The 25,245-nt window shown below is 44.7% G+C and overlaps 1 protein-coding gene across 1 annotated transcript in view; it reads right to left on the bottom strand.

Moving 5' to 3' along the window:
* The window catches only part of LOC133141505 (protein turtle homolog A-like), a 28,416-nt gene extending 5,731 nt beyond the window's left edge, over nt 1-22,685 (bottom strand). Inside the window, exons 1-13 of the mRNA XM_061262075.1 lie at nt 22,625-22,685; nt 22,142-22,333; nt 13,330-13,476; nt 11,486-11,613; nt 10,746-10,890; nt 10,043-10,184; nt 8,684-8,829; nt 7,979-8,121; nt 7,317-7,457; nt 4,063-4,179; nt 2,940-3,090; nt 2,010-2,121; nt 22-197 (exon numbers count right to left, since the gene is read on the bottom strand). Coding sequence (XP_061118059.1) covers nt 22-197; nt 2,010-2,121; nt 2,940-3,090; nt 4,063-4,179; nt 7,317-7,457; nt 7,979-8,121; nt 8,684-8,829; nt 10,043-10,184; nt 10,746-10,890; nt 11,486-11,613; nt 13,330-13,476; nt 22,142-22,333; nt 22,625-22,685 — 1,801 coding nt within the window. The remainder of the gene's footprint in view (nt 1-21; nt 198-2,009; nt 2,122-2,939; nt 3,091-4,062; nt 4,180-7,316; nt 7,458-7,978; nt 8,122-8,683; nt 8,830-10,042; nt 10,185-10,745; nt 10,891-11,485; nt 11,614-13,329; nt 13,477-22,141; nt 22,334-22,624) is intronic.
* Nucleotides 22,686-25,245: the final 2,560 nt, after the last annotated feature.

Genomic DNA, 25,245 nt, shown 5'->3' with positions numbered 1-25,245 from the left:
CTACAGTGTACCAGCGCTAACCTAGTGTTTGGACGCGGACCATCACGCTGAAGGGCCCAGTGCCCACTCTGTTGTGGGGCAGGACGCTGAACTGGTACTGGGTGCCCGGGAGCAGCCCCGTCACCAGCAGGGGCGGGGCGGGGACGGGGGTGGACAAGGATACCCACTTCGACTTCGGCTCCAACGTCTGCTTCATCCTGAGAAAGAGAAGTGACGCAAGTAACATTATACAACAGTAAGTCCCCACCGCGCAATTTGATTTCGTTGAGAGACATTCAAAGTCACTCCTAACTTAGCAAAACCAAACTGCTTTGTTTATATTTGGTTGATTCCTTGTATCAGAGATATAACTCCTAACCTAGCATCGCATCACAAGCACTCCTTTCTGTCAATAAAAAGGCAAAATTCCGAGTTACTGTATCGTTCTTTCATTTTCCTTATTAAAAAGTATAAACGTGTGGGTAAAACTCTCGTATAATCGTAATAATACACTCGAAGTGGTGAATTGGGGACCCGAATGTCACTGCTGTGCTCTACAATAGCACAGCAATATCTCATGGCAAGTAACTCCTTCTAGTGGATTATTGTATAAATAAAGAATGAACAGAGAACACCGAGCTAGATCTATTGCTCTTTTAATGGAAAGAGCTCCAGTAATATTGGCACCCTTACGGTGCAGTAAACAGCACAGATAGTGATCTGTAGTGCAGCCCACATGTGGACATGCAGTAAACAGCACAGATAGTGATCTGTAGTGCAGTCCACATGTGGACATGCAGTAAACAGCACAGATAGTGATCTGTAGTGCAGTCCACATGTGGACATGCAGTAAACAGCACAGATAGTGATCTGTAGTGCAGTCCACATGTGGACATGCAGTAAACAGCACAGATAGTGATCTGGAGTGCAGCATTGATATGGCTCACCACATGGCTTTTTAGCATGGGCAATTTTCCATGGCAGTTGATATGATGCAAGTGTTACTGTCTCCAAATGTTTGGCAAAAAACTGGGAAGGCTTGGGCGGTATACCAGATCACTGTGAATAATGGACCTCTATGGACCGCTTGTTTTCTGACAATCAATGCGCAGAAATGCTACATTCTAAAAAAAAAAAAAAGGGCAATGTCTTTTTCCAAATATAATGGCACAGGGAAACGCGGTGTGAGTCAGTGAGAGTCAGAGATGCCACTTTGATGAAATGTGTTCACAGAACGCAAATGCTGCTACACTCACCGAGCACTTTATTAGGAACATTCTTATGTTATTACACCTACTTATTAATGCGATTATCTAATCAGCCAATTGTTTGGCAGCAGTGCAATGCATACAATTATGTAGATACGGGTCAGGAGCTTCAGTTAATGTTCACATCAACCATCAGAATGGGGGAAAAATGTGATCCAAGTCACTTTGACCGTGGAATGACTGTTGGTGGCAGACAGGTTGGTTTGAGTGAGAGGTCTGAGAAACTGTGTATTTTCATGCACACTAGTCTCTAGAGTTTGCAAAGAATGGTGCAAAAGACACACACAAAAAAAAATTCCAGTGAGCAGCAGTTCTGCAGACAGAAACACCTTGTTAATGAAAGACATCAGAGGAGAATGGCCAGATTGGTCAAAGCCGACAGGAAGGTCACAGTAATGCAAATAACCACGCATTACAACAGTGGTATGCAGAAGATAGTGGGTAGACTACAGCAGTAGAAGTCTAATAAAATCATAATAAAGTGTCACTGAGTGTATATACCTCATTATGAAAATGGTGTACCCAATACCATGGTATATTTCAAGGTCGGTATGAAGGTGTGGAAATTTGGATACCACCCAAGCCTACAACTGGGTCTTTTATCTGACTGACTTTTCAAAGTGTTTAGCTCGTGCTTCTGAAGCTTTAGGAAATTGATCCATGGCAACTTGGAGTGAGGAGAAAGGGCACTGGAGAGTTCTGATAGAGGATTTTAAAGAGTCATTCCAGACAGTTATAGAGGAAGGTTGTGGATACGCTTACCAGACAGTGAATTTCTGAGTGTATCCCCCATTAAAGCCTGGCTCCCAGGACACATTCACCTGGTTTGTCCCGGGATAAACCATCACAGAGGACACAGCATGGGGGCTGGTGCCTGGGAGAGGTGATATAACAGCAGGCGGGAGGAAAGTAATAAAGCACATCATAGCATATGTCAGTATTAGGTATATCAGTATTAGGGAAGCTAATGATTAATCAATGATCAATTATTTGCTGTTAAGAATTTGATTGATCAAATTAAACAATCAAATTGAACTATTTGAGGTATATCAACTGTGTCAGCTATTACAAGTAACAATGTTTCTGCAGATCAAGTCAAAGACAAACTTGGAGAAGTATGTTGTGGATGACATGCAGATTAATGTCAGTACCGTATACAGACACAGATACATCAGATACTACTTAAAGGTAAGTTATATTCAGAATATTAATAACATCAGCATATGGAAATAACATAGCTGACATTAGCAAACACTTTTTAAAAAATCTTGCCATAGTACTGTTATTTCAACCAACTATTCAGTCACATTATCTGTTAGCATCCCTGATCAGTATACAGCTTAATACTCAACTTCCAAAAACAACAAATCTGTCAGTTCACTGCTTGTGTGTGTGTGTGTGCGCGTGTGTGTGTGTGTGTGTGTGTGTGTGTGTGTGTGCGCGCTGGCTGAATGTGTGTGCGTGCGCGTGTGTGTGTGTGTGTTGACTGAATATGTGTGTGTTGTGCGGGCTGGATGTGTGTGTGTGTGTGTGTGTGTGTGTGTGTGTGTGTGTGTGCACGCGATGGCTGAATGTGTGTGTGCGCGTGTGTGTGTTGACTGAATATGTGTGTGTAGTGCGGGCTGGATGTGTGTGCGTGTGTGTGTGTGTGTGTGCGTATCTGCCTTTGCTGCTTTGCAGTGCCTGTCTCACCCAGCACTGAAACTGTGGTGCTGGCGGTGACCCTGCCCACGCGGTTGGTGGCGACGCACTCCCACACCCCGTGGTGGTCCTTACTCAGCGGCTCCACAACTAGCGAGCCGTTAGCCGCCACCGTGTACGGAGACCGCGCGGCCCGGTCCAACTGCAGACCAACAGGACGGGAGAGAGGGGGAGACGGGAGGAGCAGGGAAGAAGAGAAAGAAAGAGACAGGGAAAAATGAATATATGAATGAATAATGGATAGAGGTCACAATGAATAACAAGACTTTGGTCAATGACTGCACATCGTTGAGGTAATGATGTGAGTTATCATTGAGTTATGCGGTAATGATGTTAAGTATTCATGATTCTCACTGAACAGTTATGTGCTTTAACCCCCAGGGCTGGGCTGGTGTGGCCATTTTTATTTTTCATTCATTCCTTTTTTTAAAGGGCAATTTTCAATCATTATGGTAACAGGAAATACCGTTTTTGACACTTAATACTCAAGGTTCTATCTGTACAACCTATTTTAATATGCCACTGCTTTAGTGACAATAGCTCCTTATGCCTTCCAATACCTTGTTCGCATTTTGACAATCCATATACTACACAAAATAAGGGTCAGTGTCCTTTTCATGGCAAGGTTCCAGTGAACCAAATGCATAATGATGCAATTCTAAAAACTTGGAAGAAACGTAGACAGATATACGTTTTGTCTGGACTCTCTGAGACATGATGCGCCCACATACGAGCTTCTCTGACCAGTAATGTGGTAAACATCCATACCGGGTGATGCGTGTAGGACTTACATCCCTTTTTAATACACTATCCCAAAAGTACCAAAAGTAATTGGACAGGACAGCTGTTTCTAATTGTAATTCTGTTATAATAATGACTAATTCTGATTAGTCAGGTGGACTCAATGACTGCCTTAGTGCAGGTATAAGAGGCTTTCACAGTATCTAGTCTTGATTCTAAGCTTTTGATTGCCTTTGTCTGTTATTGGCACATGGGTCAGCCCCAGCTCTGCCCCAGCTCTGCCCCAGCTCAGCCCCAGCTCTGCCCCAGCTCTGCCCCAGCTCAGCCCCAGCTCTGCCCCCCTCGTGGCTCCGTGGCACCTGCTCTCACTCACCTTGGCCCAGGTGAGGCTGGGGGAGGGGTCGCCATGGGCATGGCAAGGGATGACCAGCTTGGTGCCCACTTCCTGTTCATACTCCTCCTGGGGGTGCACACTGAACACGGGAGGGTCCTGAGTACAGGGAGGGGATGGTCTCGTTAAGATTGCAGCCTGCTGTAGACACACACACGCACATACACATACACACATACACACACACAAACACACATACATGCACACCCACTCACACCCACTCACACCCACTCACACCCACTCACACCCACGCACACCCACGCACAGGCACACACAGGCACACACGCACACGCACACGCACGCGCACGCACACGCACGCATACACATACACACACTCAAACACACACATACACATGCACATACACACACACAAACACACACACACACACTCACACTCAAACACACACACATACACATGCACATGCACACATACACATACACATACACATACACATGCACACGCACACGCACACACACACATATACACACGCACGCACGCGCACTCGCACTCACACATATACATATACTTATACATATACATATACATATACATATACATACACATACACACACACATGAATACACAACCCAACACACAAGCACATACAAAAACCAAATTACAAAGAGAGCAACACACACATACACACACAGACAGACAAACAAAAACACAGAAGCAAAGACAGAAAACAAAGACAAAAACAGCCACACACCCACACACACACATGCACATGCACACACAAACACACACACAAATCTACATCAATAAAGTAGGTCAGTGCACACACTGAACCTTGTGCATACTCTGTCCCCAAAAGATTTACATCACATTTCCATCAGCTACAGACCGCGAGGCACAGGAGAGCAGTCCACTCCCTTGTGGATTCAGCCCTCACTGAGAAACAGAGCGTGTGAGATTCAGCCCTCACTGAGAAAGAGAGTGTGTGAGATTCAGCCCTCACTGAGAAACAGAGCGTGTGAGATTCAGCACTCACTGGGAAAGAGAGCGTGTGAGATTCAGCACGCACTGGGAAACAGTGTGTGAGATTCAGCCCTCACTGAGAAAGAGAGCGTGTGAGATTCAACCCTCACTGGGAAACAGAGCGTGTGAGATTCAACCCTCACTGGGAAACAGAGCGTGTGAGATTCAGCCCTCACTGAGAAAGAGAGCGTGTGAGATTCAGCCCTCACTGAGAAAGAGAGCGTGTGAGATTCAGCCCTCACTGAGAAACAGAGCGTGTGAGATTCAGCACGCACTGAGAAACAGAGCGTGTGAGATTCAGCCCTCACTGAGAAACAGAGCGTGTGAGATTCAGCCCTCACTGAGAAAGAGAGCGTGTGAGATTCAGCACGCACTGAGAAACAGAGCGTGTGAGATTCAGCCCTCACTGAGAAACAGAGCGTGTGAGATTCAGCACTCACTGAGAAACAGAGCGTGTGAGATTCAGCACGCACTGAGAAACAGAGCGTGTGAGATTCAGCACGCACTGAGAAACAGAGCGTGTGAGATACAGCCCTCACTGAGAAACAGAGCGTGTGAGATTCAGCCCTCACTGAGAAAGAGAGCGTGTGAGATTCAGCACGCACTGAGAAACAGAGCGTGTGAGATTCAGCCCTCACTGAGAAACAGAGCGTGTGAGATTCAGCACTCACTGAGAAACAGAGCGTGTGAGATTCAGCACGCACTGAGAAACAGAGCGTGTGAGATTCAGCACGCACTGAGAAACAGAGCGTGTGAGATTCAGCCATAACTGGCAGACAGAGCGTGAGATTCAGCGCTCACTGGCAGACAGGGCGTGTGAGATTCAGCCCTAACTGGCAGACAGAGAGTGTGAGATTCAGCCCTAACTGGCAGGCAGAGTGTGTGAGATTCAGCCATAACTGGCAGACAGAACGTGTGAGATTCAGCCCTAACTGGCAGACAGAGAGTGTGAGATTCAGCACTCACTGGCAGACAGGGAGTGTGAGATTCAGCCCTAACTGGCAGACAGAGCGTGTGAGATTCAGCCCTAACTGGCAGACAGAGTGTGTGAGATTCAGCACTCACTGGCAGACAGAACGTGAGATTCAGCCCTAACTGGCAGACAGAGTGTGTGAGATTCAGCCCTAACTGGCAGACAGAGGGTGTGAGATTCAGCTCTAACTGGCAGACAGAACGTGTGAGATTCAGCCCTAACTGGCAGACAGAGCGTGTGAGATTCAGCCCTAACTGGCAGACAGAGTGTGTGAGATTCAGCCCTAACTGGCAGACAGAGTGTGTGAGATTCAGCACTCACTGGCAGACAGAACGTGTGAGATTCAGCTCTAACTGGCAGACAGAACGTGTGAGATTCAGCCCTAACTGGCAGACAGAGCGTGTGAGATTCAGCCCTAACTGGCAGACAGAGTGTGTGAGATTCAGCCCTAACTGGCAGACAGAGTGTGTGAGATTCAGCACTCTCTGGCAGACAGAACGTGTGAGATTCAGCTCTAACTGGCAGACAGAACGTGTGAGATTCAGCCCTAACTGGCAGACAGAGCGTGTGAGATTCAGCCCTAACTGGCAGACAGAACGTGAGATTCAGCCCTAACTGGCAGACAGAGTGTGTGAGATTCAGCCCTAACTGGCAGACAGAGGGTGTGAGATTCAGCTCTAACTGGCAGACAGAACGTGTGAGATTCAGCCCTAACTGGCAGACAGAGCGTGTGAGATTCAGCCCTAACTGGCAGACAGAGTGTGTGAGATTCAGCCCTAACTGGCAGACAGAGTGTGTGAGATTCAGCACTCTCTGGCAGACAGAACGTGTGAGATTCAGCTCTAACTGGCAGACAGAACGTGTGAGATTCAGCCCTAACTGGCAGACAGAGCGTGTGAGATTCAGCCCTAACTGGCAGACAGAACGTGAGATTCAGCCCTAACTGGCAGACAGAGTGTGTGAGATTCAGCCCTAACTGGCAGACAGAGCGTGTGAGATTCAGCCCTAACTGGCAGACAGAACGTGAGATTCAGCCCTAACTGGCAGACAGAGTGTGTGAGATTCAGCCCTAACTGGCAGACAGAGCGTGTGAGATTCAGCCCTAACTGGCAGACAGAACGTGAGATTCAGCCCTAACTGGCAGACAGAGTGTGTGAGATTCAGCACTCACTGGCAGACAGAGCGTGTGAGATTCAGCCCTAACTGGCAGACGGAGTGTGTGAATTGCAGAGTGCCTCTGCACCCACGCAGCTGTGACAGGTGGCGGAACTCCTCGGCACTCACCTGGAGGACCACCTGTGTGGGCGGGGAGGGGCCCAAGGTCCCATAGCTGTTGTAGGGCGTGCAGGAATACGTCCCGACTGCATCCTCATTGGCTGCTGCCAGGAAAAGGGACCCGTCTGCCATGAGCATCCAACCAGGGAACTGAGAGAGGAAAGAGAGCCAATGACCTCGGACCTATGAGCTCTGAGCCAATGACCTCGGACCTATGAGCTCTGAGCCAATGACCTCGGACCTATGAACTCTGAGCCAATGACCTCGGACCTATGAGCTCTGAGCCAATGACCTCGGACCTATGAGCTCTGAGCCAATGACCTCGGACCTATGAGCTCTGACACACCTGTGCAGTCTGAGGCATCTGTTTTCTGTAGCAGCTGATATTACTACCTAGGATAACTGCTGATGTTATATTTATCATAAATTTTGGATTAAAATATTAGGTTCAAATCCAGATTTGAGTAAACTCATCTTGGTGCAGCTGTTGTGAACAGAAGGCACTTGAGAGCACCTTAAAAGCTCTAATCAATAAAAACACAATTAATTCACCTGATGTTCTGAGAGCAACCAGTACAGTTCAGTCAGATTCACTACCTGCTCAGCTCTGTTATAAGACATGACAGGTGAACGTGCGGTATCAGAGGAAGGTGGTGTTGCTCAGATTCTACCATGTTCAGGTCCAGGACTCGTTCGTCTTTGGTCCAGCTGACAGAGAGGAGGGGGGGATCAGCTCTCACGGGGCAGATGATCCTGCCCCCCATACCTGCTGGAAGATAAGTCACCTGGGCCATCTGCACCACCTGGGCGGGGTCTGATAGGAGACAGAAGAGTACAATAAAAGAGTGCAATATCATAGAAACTATGTAGGAACAGTATTATACAATATTATAGAAATAATATCGATACACACAGGTACAATTATTATGCAATATTATAGAAATCATAGATAAAAACAAGTACAATATTATAGAAACTATGTAGGTACACACAGGTACAGTATTATACAATATAATAAAAAGCATATTGATACACACAAGCACAATATCATCCAATATTATAGAATTGGTATTGATACACACAAGCACAATATCATCCAATATTATATAAATTATAGAGACACACACACAGAGATGAGTAGATGCAGTATGATATGCACACACACTTGTGCACACACACAGATGCACACACACACACGTTGTGTACACACATTCATACACATGTACACACACAGATACACACACAGACACTCATACACACACACACATTCATACACACGTACACACACACACACACACACAGATGTACACACATATGCAAACAGACATGCATGCATGCACGCACACACAGATGTAGACACACACACTGATGCTTACGCTTCACAGTGAGGTACGCAGAGGCGGTGGGCGGAGTCAGCAGCCCGTTGGTGGGCATACAGGTGTAGTTCCCAGAATCCTCAGGGATAAGGTTGGGTATAAGGAGGGTGCCATCCACCAGAATCTTCACACGGGACTTCAGTGAGCTGTGACAGTCAGACCCATAGGCAGTCAGACAGACTGAATATATACACTCAGTGACCACTTTATTAGGCAGACCTGCGCACCAGCTTATTCATGCAAATATTTATTCAGCCAATCATGTGGCAGCAACTAAATGCATGAAAGCATGCAGACGTGGTCAAGAGGTTCAGCAGTTCTCAGACTAAATGCCTGAAAATGACTGACTGTGGAATGATTGTTGGTGCCAGACAGCGTGCTTTGTGTATCTCAGTCACAGCTGATCTCCTGAGATTTTCACAACAAGTCTCTAGACTTTGCAGCGAATGGTGTGAAAAACAAAAAAACATCCAGTGAGCAGCAGTTCTGCAGGCAAAAACGTCTTGTCAGAGAGGGGTCAGAGGAGAAGGGCCAGACTGGTAGAAGCTGACAGGAAGGTGAAAGTAACACAAATAACCACGCATTACAACAGTCGCATACAAAAGAGCATCTCTGAACACAAAAACTTCTAAGTGGATAGGCTAAAGCATTACCTTAAAACCGAATAACCAGACCAATATGTAGCCTATAATGATTGAGTTAATTATAAACTGAATTATTAATTAGCAAAAAAGCCCAAAGGAATTCTGAATTCTATCTCCCATTGTAGTGTTTTCTTCTCATCACATAGCTGAACGTAGGTTAATTAATTTTAACACAGTGCTTGAATTCATCAAAATGATTTCAGGTGTGAAACGGCTTTAATTCAGACGAGCAAATTCACTCAAATTTCACCAGCATTTAAACTGCAGTCTTCAAATAACTTCAAAGCACAAAGCTTATTCACAAATAAATGTGCACAAGAAAATTGACCCATTGGTCGTACGTATTGATCAGGAAAAGTGAATGGAAACAGGTTGAGAGTAGGCTAATTATATGTTGAAGGTGAGGTTAATTTCTAGAGCCAGGGTATTTAGAAATCCAGACACAGCAATAAATAACAAGTGTTGCTTGACAGAACTATGGAATGGGGAAAAAAATAAAAGAATTTTAAAAATCATAAATCGGGGACAAATTAAACATCAGAGCTTTAATCTTCCAGTGGCTTCACCCTGCTCGCCTTGCATCTCCAGGTATCCCAAAATACTTTGCGGGCGCAAAAGCTTGGCTTCACCCTAAGGACAACGGTTGATTGAATCCCAGCTTATGATGCGTTTCCCTGAGTGTTCTTGGTGTCAGAGAGGGCAGGTTTTCACTCACTCTATGTGGTAGACGTTCTCCCCGTGCCTCCACCACACGTACGTCATGTTCGGGGGATAAGCCTCTGCCCGGCACTGCAGCTCTGCCTTCTGGGACATGTTCAGCGTGGTGTCCTTCGGGGGAAGGAGGATGGCTGGAGGACCTGTTTTGTAGCAGGGGAGAAGGGATGCACACCATGGGGGAGCTGTAATGGTATAGGCCAAGAAGCTGACATGTTGGCAGGGAGTAAAGAAAATACTGAGCTGTTTTCATTGCTGCACTTCACTGTTACTAGCAGTGCTGTTGACTTCATGGCCTGTGGCTCCTCAGCTTTTACAGGGAGGATGACCCCTTGTTAAGCATGATTTATGCTTCTGCTCCGAATCTACGCAGAGGCTACGGCATAATCTACACGTAGCTGCGTCCCCTACGCCATAGGCTACGCAGAGGCTACGACACATAGTTATGGAAGGTGTGCGTCAGGCTATGCTGGCATCGGCTACGCCGTAGCCTCTACATAGATTCAACGCATAAGTATAAATCAGTCTTTAAACGGGGGCGACATCTCAAATGGCAAAAACGCTACCTTCTTAGACAGTCTTCTAAAGCAGGAAGGCATTGAGTGCTGTCCCATTCGCAAGTTCGCAAACATAATTCCTCCTAAGGTGCCAGGGACCCAGGGACCTTGTGGCTCAAGACAGTGGGGACGGAGAAGAAGCCTGACCTTTGACCTTGAGCTGAGTTGCGTGAGTCAGGCTCCCCTCGGTGTTGGATACATGGCATTTGTACGCGCCCGCCATCTGCCTGGTCACTGCCCCGACAGTCAATGTGCCATCCACCACCTGGAGGGAATGAGAGGGACACAGCGTGTGAGATTATACACTCAGTGAGCACTTTATCAGGTATTTATTAGACTCATTAAGTCTTCTGCTCCTGTAGCCTATCCCACTTAGAGGTTTGACGCATTGTGTGTTCAGAGATGCTCTTCTGCATACCACTGTTGTAATGTGTGATTATTTCACAAATAAATATAATTTTTTCCCCCATGCCTGCATTATACTTAATTTTAAATCATAAATATATTATATAAATGTATACAATTAATTCCAATTTATTTATTTATAAAAATATAAATCTCATATTTATTACAAATGAATGATACTTTCATTGTTAAATGTGATCAAGCAGATATATACAATATACTATATACTGTATATTGAGCATTTTTGCATTAAAAAATGCATTATTTCTGTATTCCTTTACAATCCCAATTCTGTCCAGAGCATATGATCCAGGCTAGTAAGCAAACACAACATAATAGTTAAACCATCTGTCCTGAGAATATCTGACCCAGGCTAACAGCTTGACATGTGCTAGTATGCAAACAGATCATAATAGTTAAACCATCTGTAGGACAGGATCCAGGGTTCCCAGGCTCACCACAGTCTCTTGACCCTTCCCGATTGCCATGTCATCCTTTGTCCAGGTTATGGTTGGATGAGGGTTGCCTTGTGCAGCGCAGGTAAGGCCCAGCGAATCACCTTGCATGACTTGGATGACAGGGGGTGGGGTCTTTGTGAACTTGGGCGGAGCTGCAGGGGATGAGTGGTCAGAGTGAACTGGGATTCAGCAGGAAAAAAAGGCCCAGCAATCACAGAGCCAGGACCTCAGTCAGGTGAGTTTTTATGGCCAATCCCTCATTCAGGGAGTCTTAATACATGGTGCCTTACGTCAAGTTAAGCATCTGTGCCTTACCTCAAGTTAAGCATCTGTGCCTTACGTCAAGTTAAGCATCTGTGCCTTAAGTCAAGTTAAGCATTTGTGCCTTAAGTCAAGTTAAGCATTTGTGCCTTACGTCAAGTTAAGCATTTGTGCCTTACGTCAAGTTAAGAATCTTTTCCGAGTGCCCCAACCTAAAGAACTAGTGAAGAGTTATCATGTTTTAAATTATTATTATTATTATTATTATTATTATTATTATTATTATTTATATAGTTTGCAGGTTATATAAAAGAATGTATTCTACCATATTCAACATTGTTTGTCATCTTTGAGCTTGGGAAAAGCGATTCACAAATAAAATGTATTATTATTATTATTATTTTGTATCTGATCGGGGCTGGCTGAGTCAGGCACCAAAATATCTTGGCTTGTTATTTCAAGTTGCTCAAAAAAGGGGGGAGGGTTGCAATTTCAAAGACATAAGCGAACGTATTAATTCAGCTATTCTGCTCAGTACTCAATGACTCGGACTCACACCTGAGAGCCCATGAATAGATTAACGGAAGTCCATCATCCTTGACCTCGAGGGATGGCCGCAACCCCCCGACAGAGGCCAGAGAATTATAACGGGGCGATCATTATGTTTCGGGCTTGTTCTTGATGGTGAGGTTTTGGTATTTTGTCTCGGGAGAGTTGGCAACACCGCATTTCGACCTAAAGAGGTAACTGGTGTGAAGTGTTTAGCTGACTGGACCTTATTACAAGACAAGGCTGGATTTGTCCTTTTCAACCCAAAAGCAGTTAAAGCACAAACCTTGTGTGCCATACTGATAGCCTCTTTAGTGGCTACACTACTGCATTCTGAGCAGTCTGTGTTTGTCCCTTTTAGATGGCATAGATTATGTTCAAAATGAGGTATAAGTGAGATGATGCAAATTTTATTCAACTGCAACATGGATTAAAATTAAGCGGCCCATTTCTGCCTGGTTTGTATTTGTATTCTGACCACAACACCCTGCATTTCCGTGGCCTCTATCAGGGATGTACGATCACAGTGTTCATCTCTGTGAGACACTGAACACCAAAGCCAAACACACTGCCTTCCTTGTTTGTATCCTTGTGACAAGGCCCAGGCAATCAGCAGAAATTTGACCCTCCACACCCAATCACCTACAGGGAAACACAAACCCTCCATGACCATAACATAATGAATGAGCTGTAATCCTCCTGTATGTTCTCACTTCAAACCCCCTTTTATCCTCAAACCACAGTTCATGGTTTGGCAACTTGCCCATGGTAGTCAAGATACCAGTAGAGAGCGATTTTGGCCAGACTGATTGGGTGGGTCCATGTCTGCATTATGGCAGTTACATATTTTTGGGATTAGTGTAACTAGCCACTCACTCCCTCAAGCACAGTTCTGTCATGTTTGCGAACATGAGTGGAGAAGAAAGGGTTAACAGTTGTGTGTGCAGGCCATATCAGCCAAGCCCTGCATGTGTTTGCATGTTTCAATGAACCCTTGCTCACTTTTTACATGTGGCCACCACTTCTCTACACACACACACACACACACACACTCTCACCTGAGACAGACAGGAAGGTCCAGGTCCCATTAACAGACCCGGCTGTGGTTCTGTTCAGTCGCAGGATCCGACACTCAAACCAGCCCTCGTCCAGCAGCTGCACCGGCTGCACCCGCAGGCCGGCGTCACGGGACAGAGACACGCGGTCTGGAGACGAGGAGATGGGGAGGGGGTCAGAGGCCATGCGCCACGGCACAAACACAGCAGCAACGCAGAGCTATCACCCAGCTGAAACAGCTCTAACATAGACATATCACCCAGCTGAAACAGCTCTAACACAGACATATCACCCAGCTGAAACAGCTCGAACACAGACATATCACCAAGCTGAAACAGCTCTAACATAGACATATCACCCAGCTGAAACAGCTCTAACACAGACATATCACCCAGCTGAAACAGCTCTAACACAGACATATCACCCAGCTGAAACAGGTCTAACACAGACATATCACCCAGCTGAAACAGCTCTAACACAGACATATCACCCAGCTGAAACAGCTCTAACACAGACATATCACCCAGCTGTAACAGGTCTAACACTGACCTATCACCCAGCTGAAACAGCTCTAACACAGACATATCACCCAGCTGAAACAGCTCTAACATAGACATATCACCCAGCTGAAACAGCTCTAACACAGACATATCACCCAGCTGAAACAGCTCTAACACAGACATATCACCCAGCTGAAACAGGTCTAACACAGACATATCACCCAGCTGAAACAGCTCTAACACAGACATACCACCCAGCTGAAACAGCTCTAACACAGACATATCACCCAGCTGAAACAGCTCTAACACAGACATATCACCCAGCTGAAACAGCTCTAACACAGACATATCACCCAGCTGAAACAGCTCTAACACAGACATATCACCCAGCTGAAACAGCTCTAACACAGACATATCACCCAGCTGAAACAGCTCTAACATAGACATATCACCCAGCTGAAACAGCTCTAACATAGACATATCACCCAGCTGAAACAGCTCTAACACAGACATATCACCCAGCTGAAACAGCTCTAACACAGACATATCACCCAGCTGAAACAGCTCTAACACTGACCTATCACCCAGCTGAAACAGCTCTAACACAGACATATCACCCAGCTGAAACAGCTCTAACATAGACATATCACCCAGCTGAAACAGCTCTAACACAGACATATCACCCAGCTGAAACAGCTCTAACACAGACATATCACCCAGCTGAAACAGCTCTAACACTGACCTATCACCCAGCTGAAACAGCTCTAACACTGACCTATCACCCAGCTGAAACAGCTCTAACACAGACATATCACCCAGCTGAAACAGCTCTAACACAGACATATCACCCAGCTGAAACAGCTCTAACACAGACATATCACCCAGCTGAAACAGCTCTAACACAGACATATCACCCAGCTGAAACAGCTCTAACACAGACATATCACCCAGCTGAAACAGCTCTAACACAGACATATCACCCAGCTGAAACAGCTCTAACACAGACATATCACCCAGCTGAAACAGCTCTAACACAGACATATCACCCAGCTGAAACAGCTCTAACACTGACCTATCACCCAGCTGAAACAGCTCTAACACAGACATATCACCCAGCAGAAACAGCTCTAACACAGACATATCACCCAGCTGAAACAGCTCTAACATAGACATATCACCCAGCTGAAACAGCTCTAACATAGACATATCACCCAGCTGAAACAGCTCTAACATAGACATATCACCCAGCTGAAACAGCTCTAACACAGACATATCACCCAGCTGAAACAGCTCTAACACAGACATAACACCCAGCTGAAACAGCTCTAACACAGACATATCACCCAGCTGAAACAGCTCTAACACTGACCTATCACCCAGCTGAAACAGCTCTAACACAGACATATCACCCAGCAGAAACAGCTCTAACACAGACATATCACCCAGCTGAAAAAGCTCTAACATAGACATATCACCCAACTGAAACAGCTCTAACATAGACATATCACCCAGCTGAAACAGCTCTAACATAGACATATCACCCAGCTGAAACAGCTCTAACACAGACATATCACCCAGCTGAAACAGCTCTAACACAGACATATCACCCAGCTGAAACAGGTCTAACACAGACATATCACCCAGCTGAAACAGCTCTAACACAGACATATCGCCCAGCTGAAACAGCTCTAACACAGACATATCACACAGCTGAAACAGCTCTAACACAGACATATCACCCAGCTGAAACAGCTCTAACACAGACATATCACCCAGCTGAAACAGCTCTAACACTGACCTATCACCCAGCTGAAACAGCTCTAACACAGACATATCACCCAGCAGAAACAGCTCTAACACAGACATATCACCCAGCTGAAACAGCTCTAACATAGACATATCACCCAACTGAAACAGCTCTAACATAGACATATCACCCAGCTGAAACAGCTCTAACATAGACATATCACCCAGCTGAAACAGCTCTAACACAGACATATCACCCAGCTGAAACAGCTCTAACATAGACATATCACCCAGCTGAAACAGCTCTAACACAGACATATCACCCAGCTGAAACAGCTCTAACACAGACATATCACCCAGCTGAAACAGCTCTAACACAGACATATCACCCAGCTGAAACAGCTCTAACACAGACATATCACCCAGCTGAAACAGCTCTAACACAGACATATCACCCAGCTGAAACAGCTCTAACACAGACATATCACCCAGCTGAAACAGCTCTAACACAGACATATCACCCAGCTGAAACAGCTCTAACACAGACATATCACCCAGCTGAAACAGCTCTAACATAGACATATCACCCAGCTGAAACAGCTCTAACACTGACCTATCACCCAGCTGAAACAGCTCTAACACAGACATATCACCCAGCTGAAACAGCTCTAACAGACATATCACCCAGCTGAAACAGCTCTAACACAGACATATCACCCAGCTGAAACAGCTCTAACACAGACATATCACCCAGCTGAAACAGCTCTAACACAGACATATCACCCAGCTGAAACAGCTCTAACACAGACATATCACCCAGCTGAAACAGCTCTAACACAGACATATCACCCAGCTGAAACAGCTCTAACACAGACATATCACCCAGCTGAAACAGCTCTAACACAGACATATCACCCAGCTGAAACAGCTCTAACATAGACATATCACCCAGCTGAAACAGCTCTAACACAGACATATCACCCAGCTGAAACAGCTCTAACATAGACATATCACCCAGCTGAAACAGCTCTAACATAGACATATCACACAGCTGAAACAGCTCTAACACAGACATATCACCCAGCTGAAACAGCTCTAACACTGACCTATCACCCAGCTGAAACAGCTCTAACACAGACATATCACCCAGCTGAAACAGCTCTAACAGACATATCACCCAGCTGAAACAGCTCTAACACAGACATATCACCCAGCTGAAACAGCTCTAACACAGACATATCACCCAGCTGAAACAGCTCTAACACAGACATATCACCCAGCTGAAACAGCTCTAACACAGACATATCACCCAGCTGAAACAGCTCTAACACTGACCTATCACCCAGCTGAAACAGCTCTAACACAGACATATCACCCAGCTGAAACAGCTCTAACACAGACATATCACCCAGCTGAAACAGCTCTAACATAGACATATCACCCAGCTGAAACAGCTCTAACACAGACATATCACCCAGCTGAAACAGCTCTAACATAGACATATCACCCAGCTGAAACAGCTCTAACATAGACATATCACACAGCTGAAACAGCTCTAACACAGACATATCACCCAGCTGAAACAGCTCTAACACAGACATATCACCCAGCTGAAACAGCTCTAACAGACATATCACACAGCCAAAACAGCTCTAACATAGACATATCACCCAGCTGAAACAGCTCTAACATAGACATATCACCCAGCTGAAACAGCTCTAACACAGACATATCACCCAGCTGAAACAGCTCTAACACAGACATATCACCCAGCTGAAACAGCTCTAACACAGACATATCACCCAGCTGAAACAGCTCTAACACTGACCTATCACCCAGCTGAAACAGCTCTAACACAGACATATCACCCAGCTGAAACAGCTCTAACATAGACATATCACCCAGCTGAAACAGCTCTAACACAGACATATCACCCAGCTGAAACAGCTCTAACATAGACATATCACCCAGCTGAAACAGCTCTAACATAGACATATCACCCAGCTGAAACAGCTCTAACACAGACATATCACCCAGCTGAAACAGCTCTAACACAGACATATCACCCAGCTGAAACAGCTCTAACACAGACATATCACACAGCCAAAACAGGTCTAACACAGACATATCACCCAGCTGAAACAGCTCTAACACAGACATATCACACAGCCAAAACAGCTCTAACACAGACATATCACCCAGCTGAAACAGCTCTAACACAGACATATCACCCAGCTGAAACAGCTCTAACACAGACATATCACCCAGCTGAAACAGCTCTAACACAGACATATCACCCAGCTGAAACAGCTCTAACACAGACATATCACCCAGCTGAAACAGCTCTAACACAGACATATCACCCAGCTGAAACAGCTCTAACATAGACATATCACCCAGCTGAAACAGCTCTAACACAGACATATCACCCAGCTGAAACAGCTCTAACATAGACATATCACCCAGCTGAAACAGCTCTAACATAGACATATCACACAGCTGAAACAGCTCTAACACAGACATATCACCCAGCTGAAACAGCTCTAACACAGACATATCACCCAGCTGAAACAGCTCTAACAGACATATCACACAGCCAAAACAGCTCTAACATAGACATATCACCCAGCTGAAACAGCTCTAACATAGACATATCACCCAGCTGAAACAGCTCTAACACAGACATATCACCCAGCTGAAACAGCTCTAACACAGACATATAACACAGCTGAAACAGCTCTAACATAGACATATCACCCAGCTGAAACAGCTCTAACATAGACATATCACCCAGCTGAAACAGCTCTAACACAGACATATCACCCAGCTGAAACAGCTCTAACACAGACATATCACACAACTAAAATCAGCACTGACAGAGACATATCACACAGCTAAAACAGCACTAACACACACACAGCCATTGTTTGGACTTTGAAATATGAGCTCTGGTTGCATGGTAATTGTAGCCTGGTCTTTGGACCACAGATCTCCACCCTCCTCTCAATCCCTCTGTCTGTGTCTCGCCACTCCTTTCAAACACAGCCTCTACAATGATAAGGTATTTTATGTCTATTGAACACAGATCCTGCCAATGGTAGGGCAGCCACATCAGTTTTGAAAGTAAATACAATAGTCACGTCTATTGTGCAGGGACATTTATAGTTTCACTGCTCAGAAGAGCTGAAAGACACTGTACTGTGGTCAGGGCAGGTCATACTCTATGAAAGTTACAAACATTTGGTAGTCACTTTTGGGACAAAAAGAAAACCGCTCGCAAAATATTGACTGATTACTTGTTAATGATTTACATGGTGATCCACTGCAAACTTTGAACACCCAATTTCAACATGAAATCATAAAGAAAAAAACTGACTAAGATCATACAGATCTGTATTCTGAAAGATATAATAATAATGACAAATTGCCTTCATTTAACCCTCATTTCACATTTGCGTGATGACCTGGTTAAATCAAAGTGAGTAGGTACAGTGCAGTCTGTAAATATTCGGACAGTGGTACAAGGTCTGTTTATTAATTTGGTTCTGTACTTCAGCAGATTGCATTTGAAATGTAAGAATTAATATGAGGTTATAAAGTGCAGTATTTACATCCATATTGTAGGATGATCCATGTAGGAATTATATCCCATTGTATACAGCCCCCCCGTTTTATGGGAAAACATTTTGCTACGGTTTCCGGGTTGAACTTTGATTTACCCAGGTGATCACTGCAAATGCAGCAGAATGGCCACAACATACATTGCAGTCCATAAGTATTGGGACAGTGGTACAAGTTCTGTTCTTTAGGATCTGTACTCCAGCACACTGGATTTTAAATAAAACAATGAGGTTAAAGTGCAGACTGTCGGCTGTAATTTTATGGTATTTACATCCATATTAGCCAATCCATGTAGGAATTATCACTCGCTCGCCTGAGCAAGACACCTAACCCCTAAATACTCCTGATGAGCTGGTGGGTGCCTTGCATGGCAGCCAATCGCTGTGAGTGTTTGTATGAATGGGTTAATGAAAAGCATCAATTGTACAGTGCTTTGGATAAAGGCGCTATATAAATGCCAACCATTTACCATTTTACTGTACACATTTCCAAACACCCAGGTTAGCAGAAAAAAATAGGACAAATGTCACACACCTGAATTTACTGAAGGGCTCACACTCACATGCTCAGTAAAACACATGCAAATTCTCTCACCTCGATATGAAGTCCAGCTGTAAGCACAATGCAAATTGTCCAGCGCAAGGGGATTGTATAGTGTTTCACTTAACCTTCTTTAGCTCCTGTCCATCTAGACTACCACTAGTGACTGTCTCCAATTCAATGATTTTATGTTATGTATGTATGTATGTCACCCAGCATGAGAATTCCCACAGCTGACAGTTTGGATTTAAATTCAGTTGCTATGGACACATGACAGCAAAATGGGGAGGGGTTTCCAACTGGGCGATAAAATAATATTGTTCAAAAAGGCATTTTTACTGGATGGTAGAAGCACATAGCTTGAGAAAGAGAGACTGAAGCGGGGCAGGAGAGGAATATAGAGAGTGGCTCTGTATGGATCATTCATTAATCGCTGTTCTTTTCTATAGTATCAAGTTAACTATCGTTAGCTAATTGAATCATGACTTAATTATTGTTATCCTCACTTTATGATTGGCTGTAAATGTATTTGTCGTAGAAAAATAAGATTTCTCTTGACATGCCAATAAAACAATCTGCACTCAGAACAGTCTCTCATTCACACCAACCAACCAGCGAGTGGGCAGCCAAGTGAGTGAGCATGCTCACTCCTGCGCCACCAGAACTCTGCAATGTTCGTTTTATGGTTTTCTTATCTTGATGGTCTCCAGAGTCTTGCTTGCCAAACATATGAAAAATTATAAAACATGACACCTAGGCAAAACTGCCCTTGCCCTCTACAAATAAAAAAATAAGCCCCTTTGGGCAGGATGGTTGACTAGTTTGCCTGAATAAGGCACTATCTAGCCTTCAATCCACACAGGTGTTTATATATAAAAAACAACATTACTCTGATATAAATAAGCAATTCTGGGCAATAAATTCGAAATCTGATGTGTCATTTCATCACCATACTGTATCTCAGAGACAGCCATCGTTAGACATGTGAGAACCAGCCTGCCTCCATTGCTTTGACAGTTATTACACCTGCTGTTTCCCCTGAAATTCTGGATCTTCTTTAATTTGAAACACAATGCATGAGGCCTGCTCATAGCACAGAGGGTTGGACGACTGCACCATATGCACTTAGCTCTCCCCTTTAAGGACCACAGCCTGAGAATGTTAATGCCCTGCAATCTGAGATTGTTGCTCCAGCTCATTGTCTGGAGACACAAAGCGCTACCTGCTTAGCACTATTGTGACAGAATCCGGATAAAAGAGTGACAGAAAGTGAGAAAAACATTCACAAAGAGAGGGCCGCATTTACAACCACACTCTCCTCCCAGTGATACCCTAAACCCAGGGAAAGTTTCACAGAGAAAGTGGGTGCTGTGAAACGGGTCCCGTTTTGGGGAAACGCTTCGAGCCGGGGTTCAGAATTTAGACCATCATCCTCAGCGGAGATAATGCGGCTATGATCAGGTTCCAATGAAGTTGTAAAGAAGATAAGATTGGGTCACAATGTGGTTGTGGGTAGGTAAGATCAGGTTATGGTGAACCCACAAGCCCGCCCTACGGTACGATAGTACTGCATCTGAAAAGGTGGGCCCTGACCAACTGTGTATGCTTAGGTTAGCAATAAAAAAACTAACGACTTTGCAGAGCAAGCTACATAACCGGTTTAAAACAGAGACTCAACATGCCCTTTCAGTTTGCTTGCCCGGCTCCAGATAACAAAAGTTGTATTTAAACACCTCCACAGTTCACAGTGATTCATAGTCCACAGTCCACATTATTTTGAAGGATGTAGTGTCCCAATAGTTCACAGTGATAGTGTGTTTAACAAAATCGAATTTCATAGATCCATAGAGCCATGAAAGATCAATCGTAAGACAATTTGTGAAAAAAAAAAAAAGCCATGTACTGCCATCCAGGTGATACGTTTAGTTTTTTCTCTTTAGACTAGTTTTGCTCATTTGTTATTCCATTCAAGTTCCATTTTCTAGATCATTCTTTAGCTCTATATTCAGTATCTAGTACTTTGATAATGATGGCTACGCACCTGATGCGTCACTGTCTGGTGTATGCCATAGTTTATAATAGCACTTATGTATGGTTATTGTAGTATTCGGGGTATTCTAGCTGCCAACCGAGGTATGCTAGTTGGTAATTTGATGTACTCTTCAAGGGTTCAAGTTGTATCCTTGTGGTCACACTAGGCCTCGGAATCATACTTTCCTCTAGGGTCCTCATCGCACTTGTCCCTGTGTTCCATTTGCACTTCATTGTACGTCACTCTGGATAAGAGTGTCTGCTAAATGCTTTAAATGCAATGCAATGCAATGTATTGGTTTGATTCCACCTACTAGCACAAGCTAATAATGAGACGGGGCTGCACTGTCAGATTAGGATCACGGTGTGGACTCACGCTCGAAACTGGGATGCACGCGGGGGGCGTACGGTCCAAACTTGATGAGGACCGGGACATCAAAGTCCCGCCGCACCCACTCCACCACATGCAGTGGGAGGAGGGGTGGGGTCGGCAGGGACAGGCTGCACCCTAATTCTGCCGCTCCACCGGTCTTAGCATGGACAGCTGACTCCTGATCCTGGGCAAAACCTAGGGGGCGGGGGGATGGGGGAATGGGGAGATATAACTACACATTAGCCTGAAGCAGGAGTGCTCTTTACTGTTTGCAGCATAACAGTGAATGTACACTGGGAATGCACCTCAGTGTTTATAAAGGTCTAAGCAATATGCTGACATAACTAAAAAAATCAACACAAACATGTTATATGGATACGCTATGCTTGTCATGTCTTACCTGACTGCAGATGAAGCATTTTTACAGCTTTTAAAATGCGTTTCTTCACTCATGCATGAAGTGAAGTGAAGTGAAGTTGTACTTACAGAGCATGCAGATGGCGCATGCCACGCAGACGACCAAGAGCTGAAGCCTCACAGGTCCCATGGCAACGGCTCACTCCACAAAGCGCATTTCCCAACCTGCAGACACAACAGTACCCTCTGTCAACCCCTCTGCAAAACTTTACACCTGTCATCCCCCACCCCCTCAGCAAACCGATGCCTGAGTCACCCCCTCCCCCACTGCAAACCTTTACCTGTGTCACCCCCTCCTAGAGAAACGTAAAACATCTTAGGACTGTAAACGGTGTGGGTAACATGGCCGCTGAAGCCACAAGAACAGCAGCGACAGTGAAAAGGGGAACAGAACATGGCACTGGCCAGCTGCAGAGCATATCTCTTTCAGCGGTGCGTTATCCAAGCCAGCCCCAGAGGTAGATACACTCCAGGTGGAATGGGCTGTAATTCTCTCAGGTACAGGAAGGCCTTTGACATGACAGAATATGCAATGACCTCAATGATCCATTTGAGAAGCCTCTGCTTTAATATGGCTCTGCCCTTACTGCGATTGTCATGGCAGACAAAATGTAGTCAGGCCAATGAAACCTGGCAGTTGACTCAACATTAAGTGGGCTACAGAATTATTGGCACCAAATCGGTCATGCACAGAAGAAATAAAGGTGCAACAAATTGTAAGTAAATGTTTTGGTTTATCCAATTAAGCATTTTTTTCAGTGGGTAATGGCGTCGTTTTCAGGACACGTTTCACAGACCTAGTTTCGTCTTTTTGTGGGGAGGTCCCAAAAGTAACTTGATCTGAATCAATTGTAACAATGCCAGTTGACATTCAATACATGTGTCTTTGTATTCATTACCTGCCATCTGGCAACCGCTCACGAGCAGCCAAGTGCTCTACACATGACATCATAGGTAGACGATACCAACTACTTATAGGGAGCCACAGACTGTACCATTATGGCAGGTACTGCCATGACTCCCTACCCTTCCCTGGTGGGTGACAGCTTCCAATGTCTATGTAACTGAAGCAGTGAAAAACATTTCTTATCTCCAACCCAGTTTACTGTGAAATTTATGGGATTTCAAAGGACAAGCACTGAAGATCATATAACTTCCTGTTAACACAGCAAAGGTGCTTGGTGCAGGTTAAGTGAGCAACTGTGACAGAAACAAGATCCCCATAACACTGCCATAGCACTGCACTGCTGGGATCTTGTAACGCTGCTACCAGACTACTGAAGGGTTTGGAAAGGGTTGTGTGTGTGCTGGCTGTGGTGATGTGAACTGCCTCATGCGATCATAAACACCTGACGTAATTCTTCCCCTAAAAAACTGACAATGGTCCGTAAGGAGTATGTATTTCTGAAGTCTTCATAAGGCATGTAGAGTATAACGCCCTTATTAGTATGATATCACATCCATATAAAGGACATTAATAATCACAGTTTCATCATAAACTAATGAAGTGATTTAAAATACTTCCTCATTGCACTGCTAATTACAGTTCTGGAGAAGTGCTTCACAGCCCTTCTCTAGACCTTTGAATATACGCACCCAAAAAAGACATTCATTCTAGAAGAGTCTTTCACAATTAGCTAAAATGCTAACACACAGGCCAAGCCTATGTGAAACTATGGCTAATTCTACTGTAGCATTGCCAAGCCTATGTGAAACTATGGCTAATTCTACTGTAGCATAGCCAAGCCTATGTGAAACTATGGCAAATTCTACTGTAGCATAGCCAACTCTATGTGAAACTATGGGTAATTATACTGTAGCACAGCCAAGCCAATGTGAAACTATGGGTAATTATACTGTAGCACAGCCAAGCCTATGTGAAACTATGGCTAATTCTACTGTAGCATCGCCAACTATGTGGAACTATGGGTAATTCTACTGTAGCACAGCCAACTCTATGTGAAACTATAGCTAATTTTACTGTAGCATAGGATTATATGTTTAATGTAGCACAGGATCATAGGTTTTACTGTATCACACGATTATAGGTTTTCAAGAGAATCTGTAACTCCCATTGGTATTTTGATCATACGACTTTGGATGATAATAAATCAGTCCAGGATATTGCTGTTGCTTTTTTTCCCCCTGAAGACTGCGTTTGCAATTTAAAGGCTAGTTCCGGCCTGACAAAAGTAAATTATAAAGATAGCCTAGCTTTAACGTATGCTCACAGTTGTGTGTAGGCCCGAGCTTACACAGGAACATTTTTAGGAAGAAGCTTTGAATTATGCTGCCACAGTGAATTTCTAGCCTACATGACACACAACATGAATTTGACAGTGTTACACCAGTCACATTTGTTGGCTTGAGTAGCCTACAGTAGATACCTCTACTCAAGCAATCCGTAACTAGCTACAAAGCAAAAATAATATTTTCGAGCTTGATATTATGTCGAATTTCTAAACGCTGCTCAATGAGCTCGTCAGCCTTTCTCAATCTTGATCTGATAGCGAGGTCTCATCGGGGTTTCAGATGCGCTATAGTTTCATGACGTGAGTAGGACGGGGCAGGGCGTTGGATAGGCTGTGTGTCAGGAAGTATGCTACTGGGTCCTTGTCAGAACAGAGCTGCACACAGAAACAACATCAAGATTATTGATGAGAAATTGGATAATTTTACCGCTTACTTGC

Source organism: Conger conger, chromosome 12 (assembly GCF_963514075.1).
Source record: "Conger conger chromosome 12, fConCon1.1, whole genome shotgun sequence".
Taxonomy (NCBI): domain Eukaryota; kingdom Metazoa; phylum Chordata; class Actinopteri; order Anguilliformes; family Congridae; genus Conger; species Conger conger.
The sequence above is the reverse complement of the archived record's forward strand: the minus strand, read 5'-3'. Positions and strand labels throughout refer to the sequence as shown.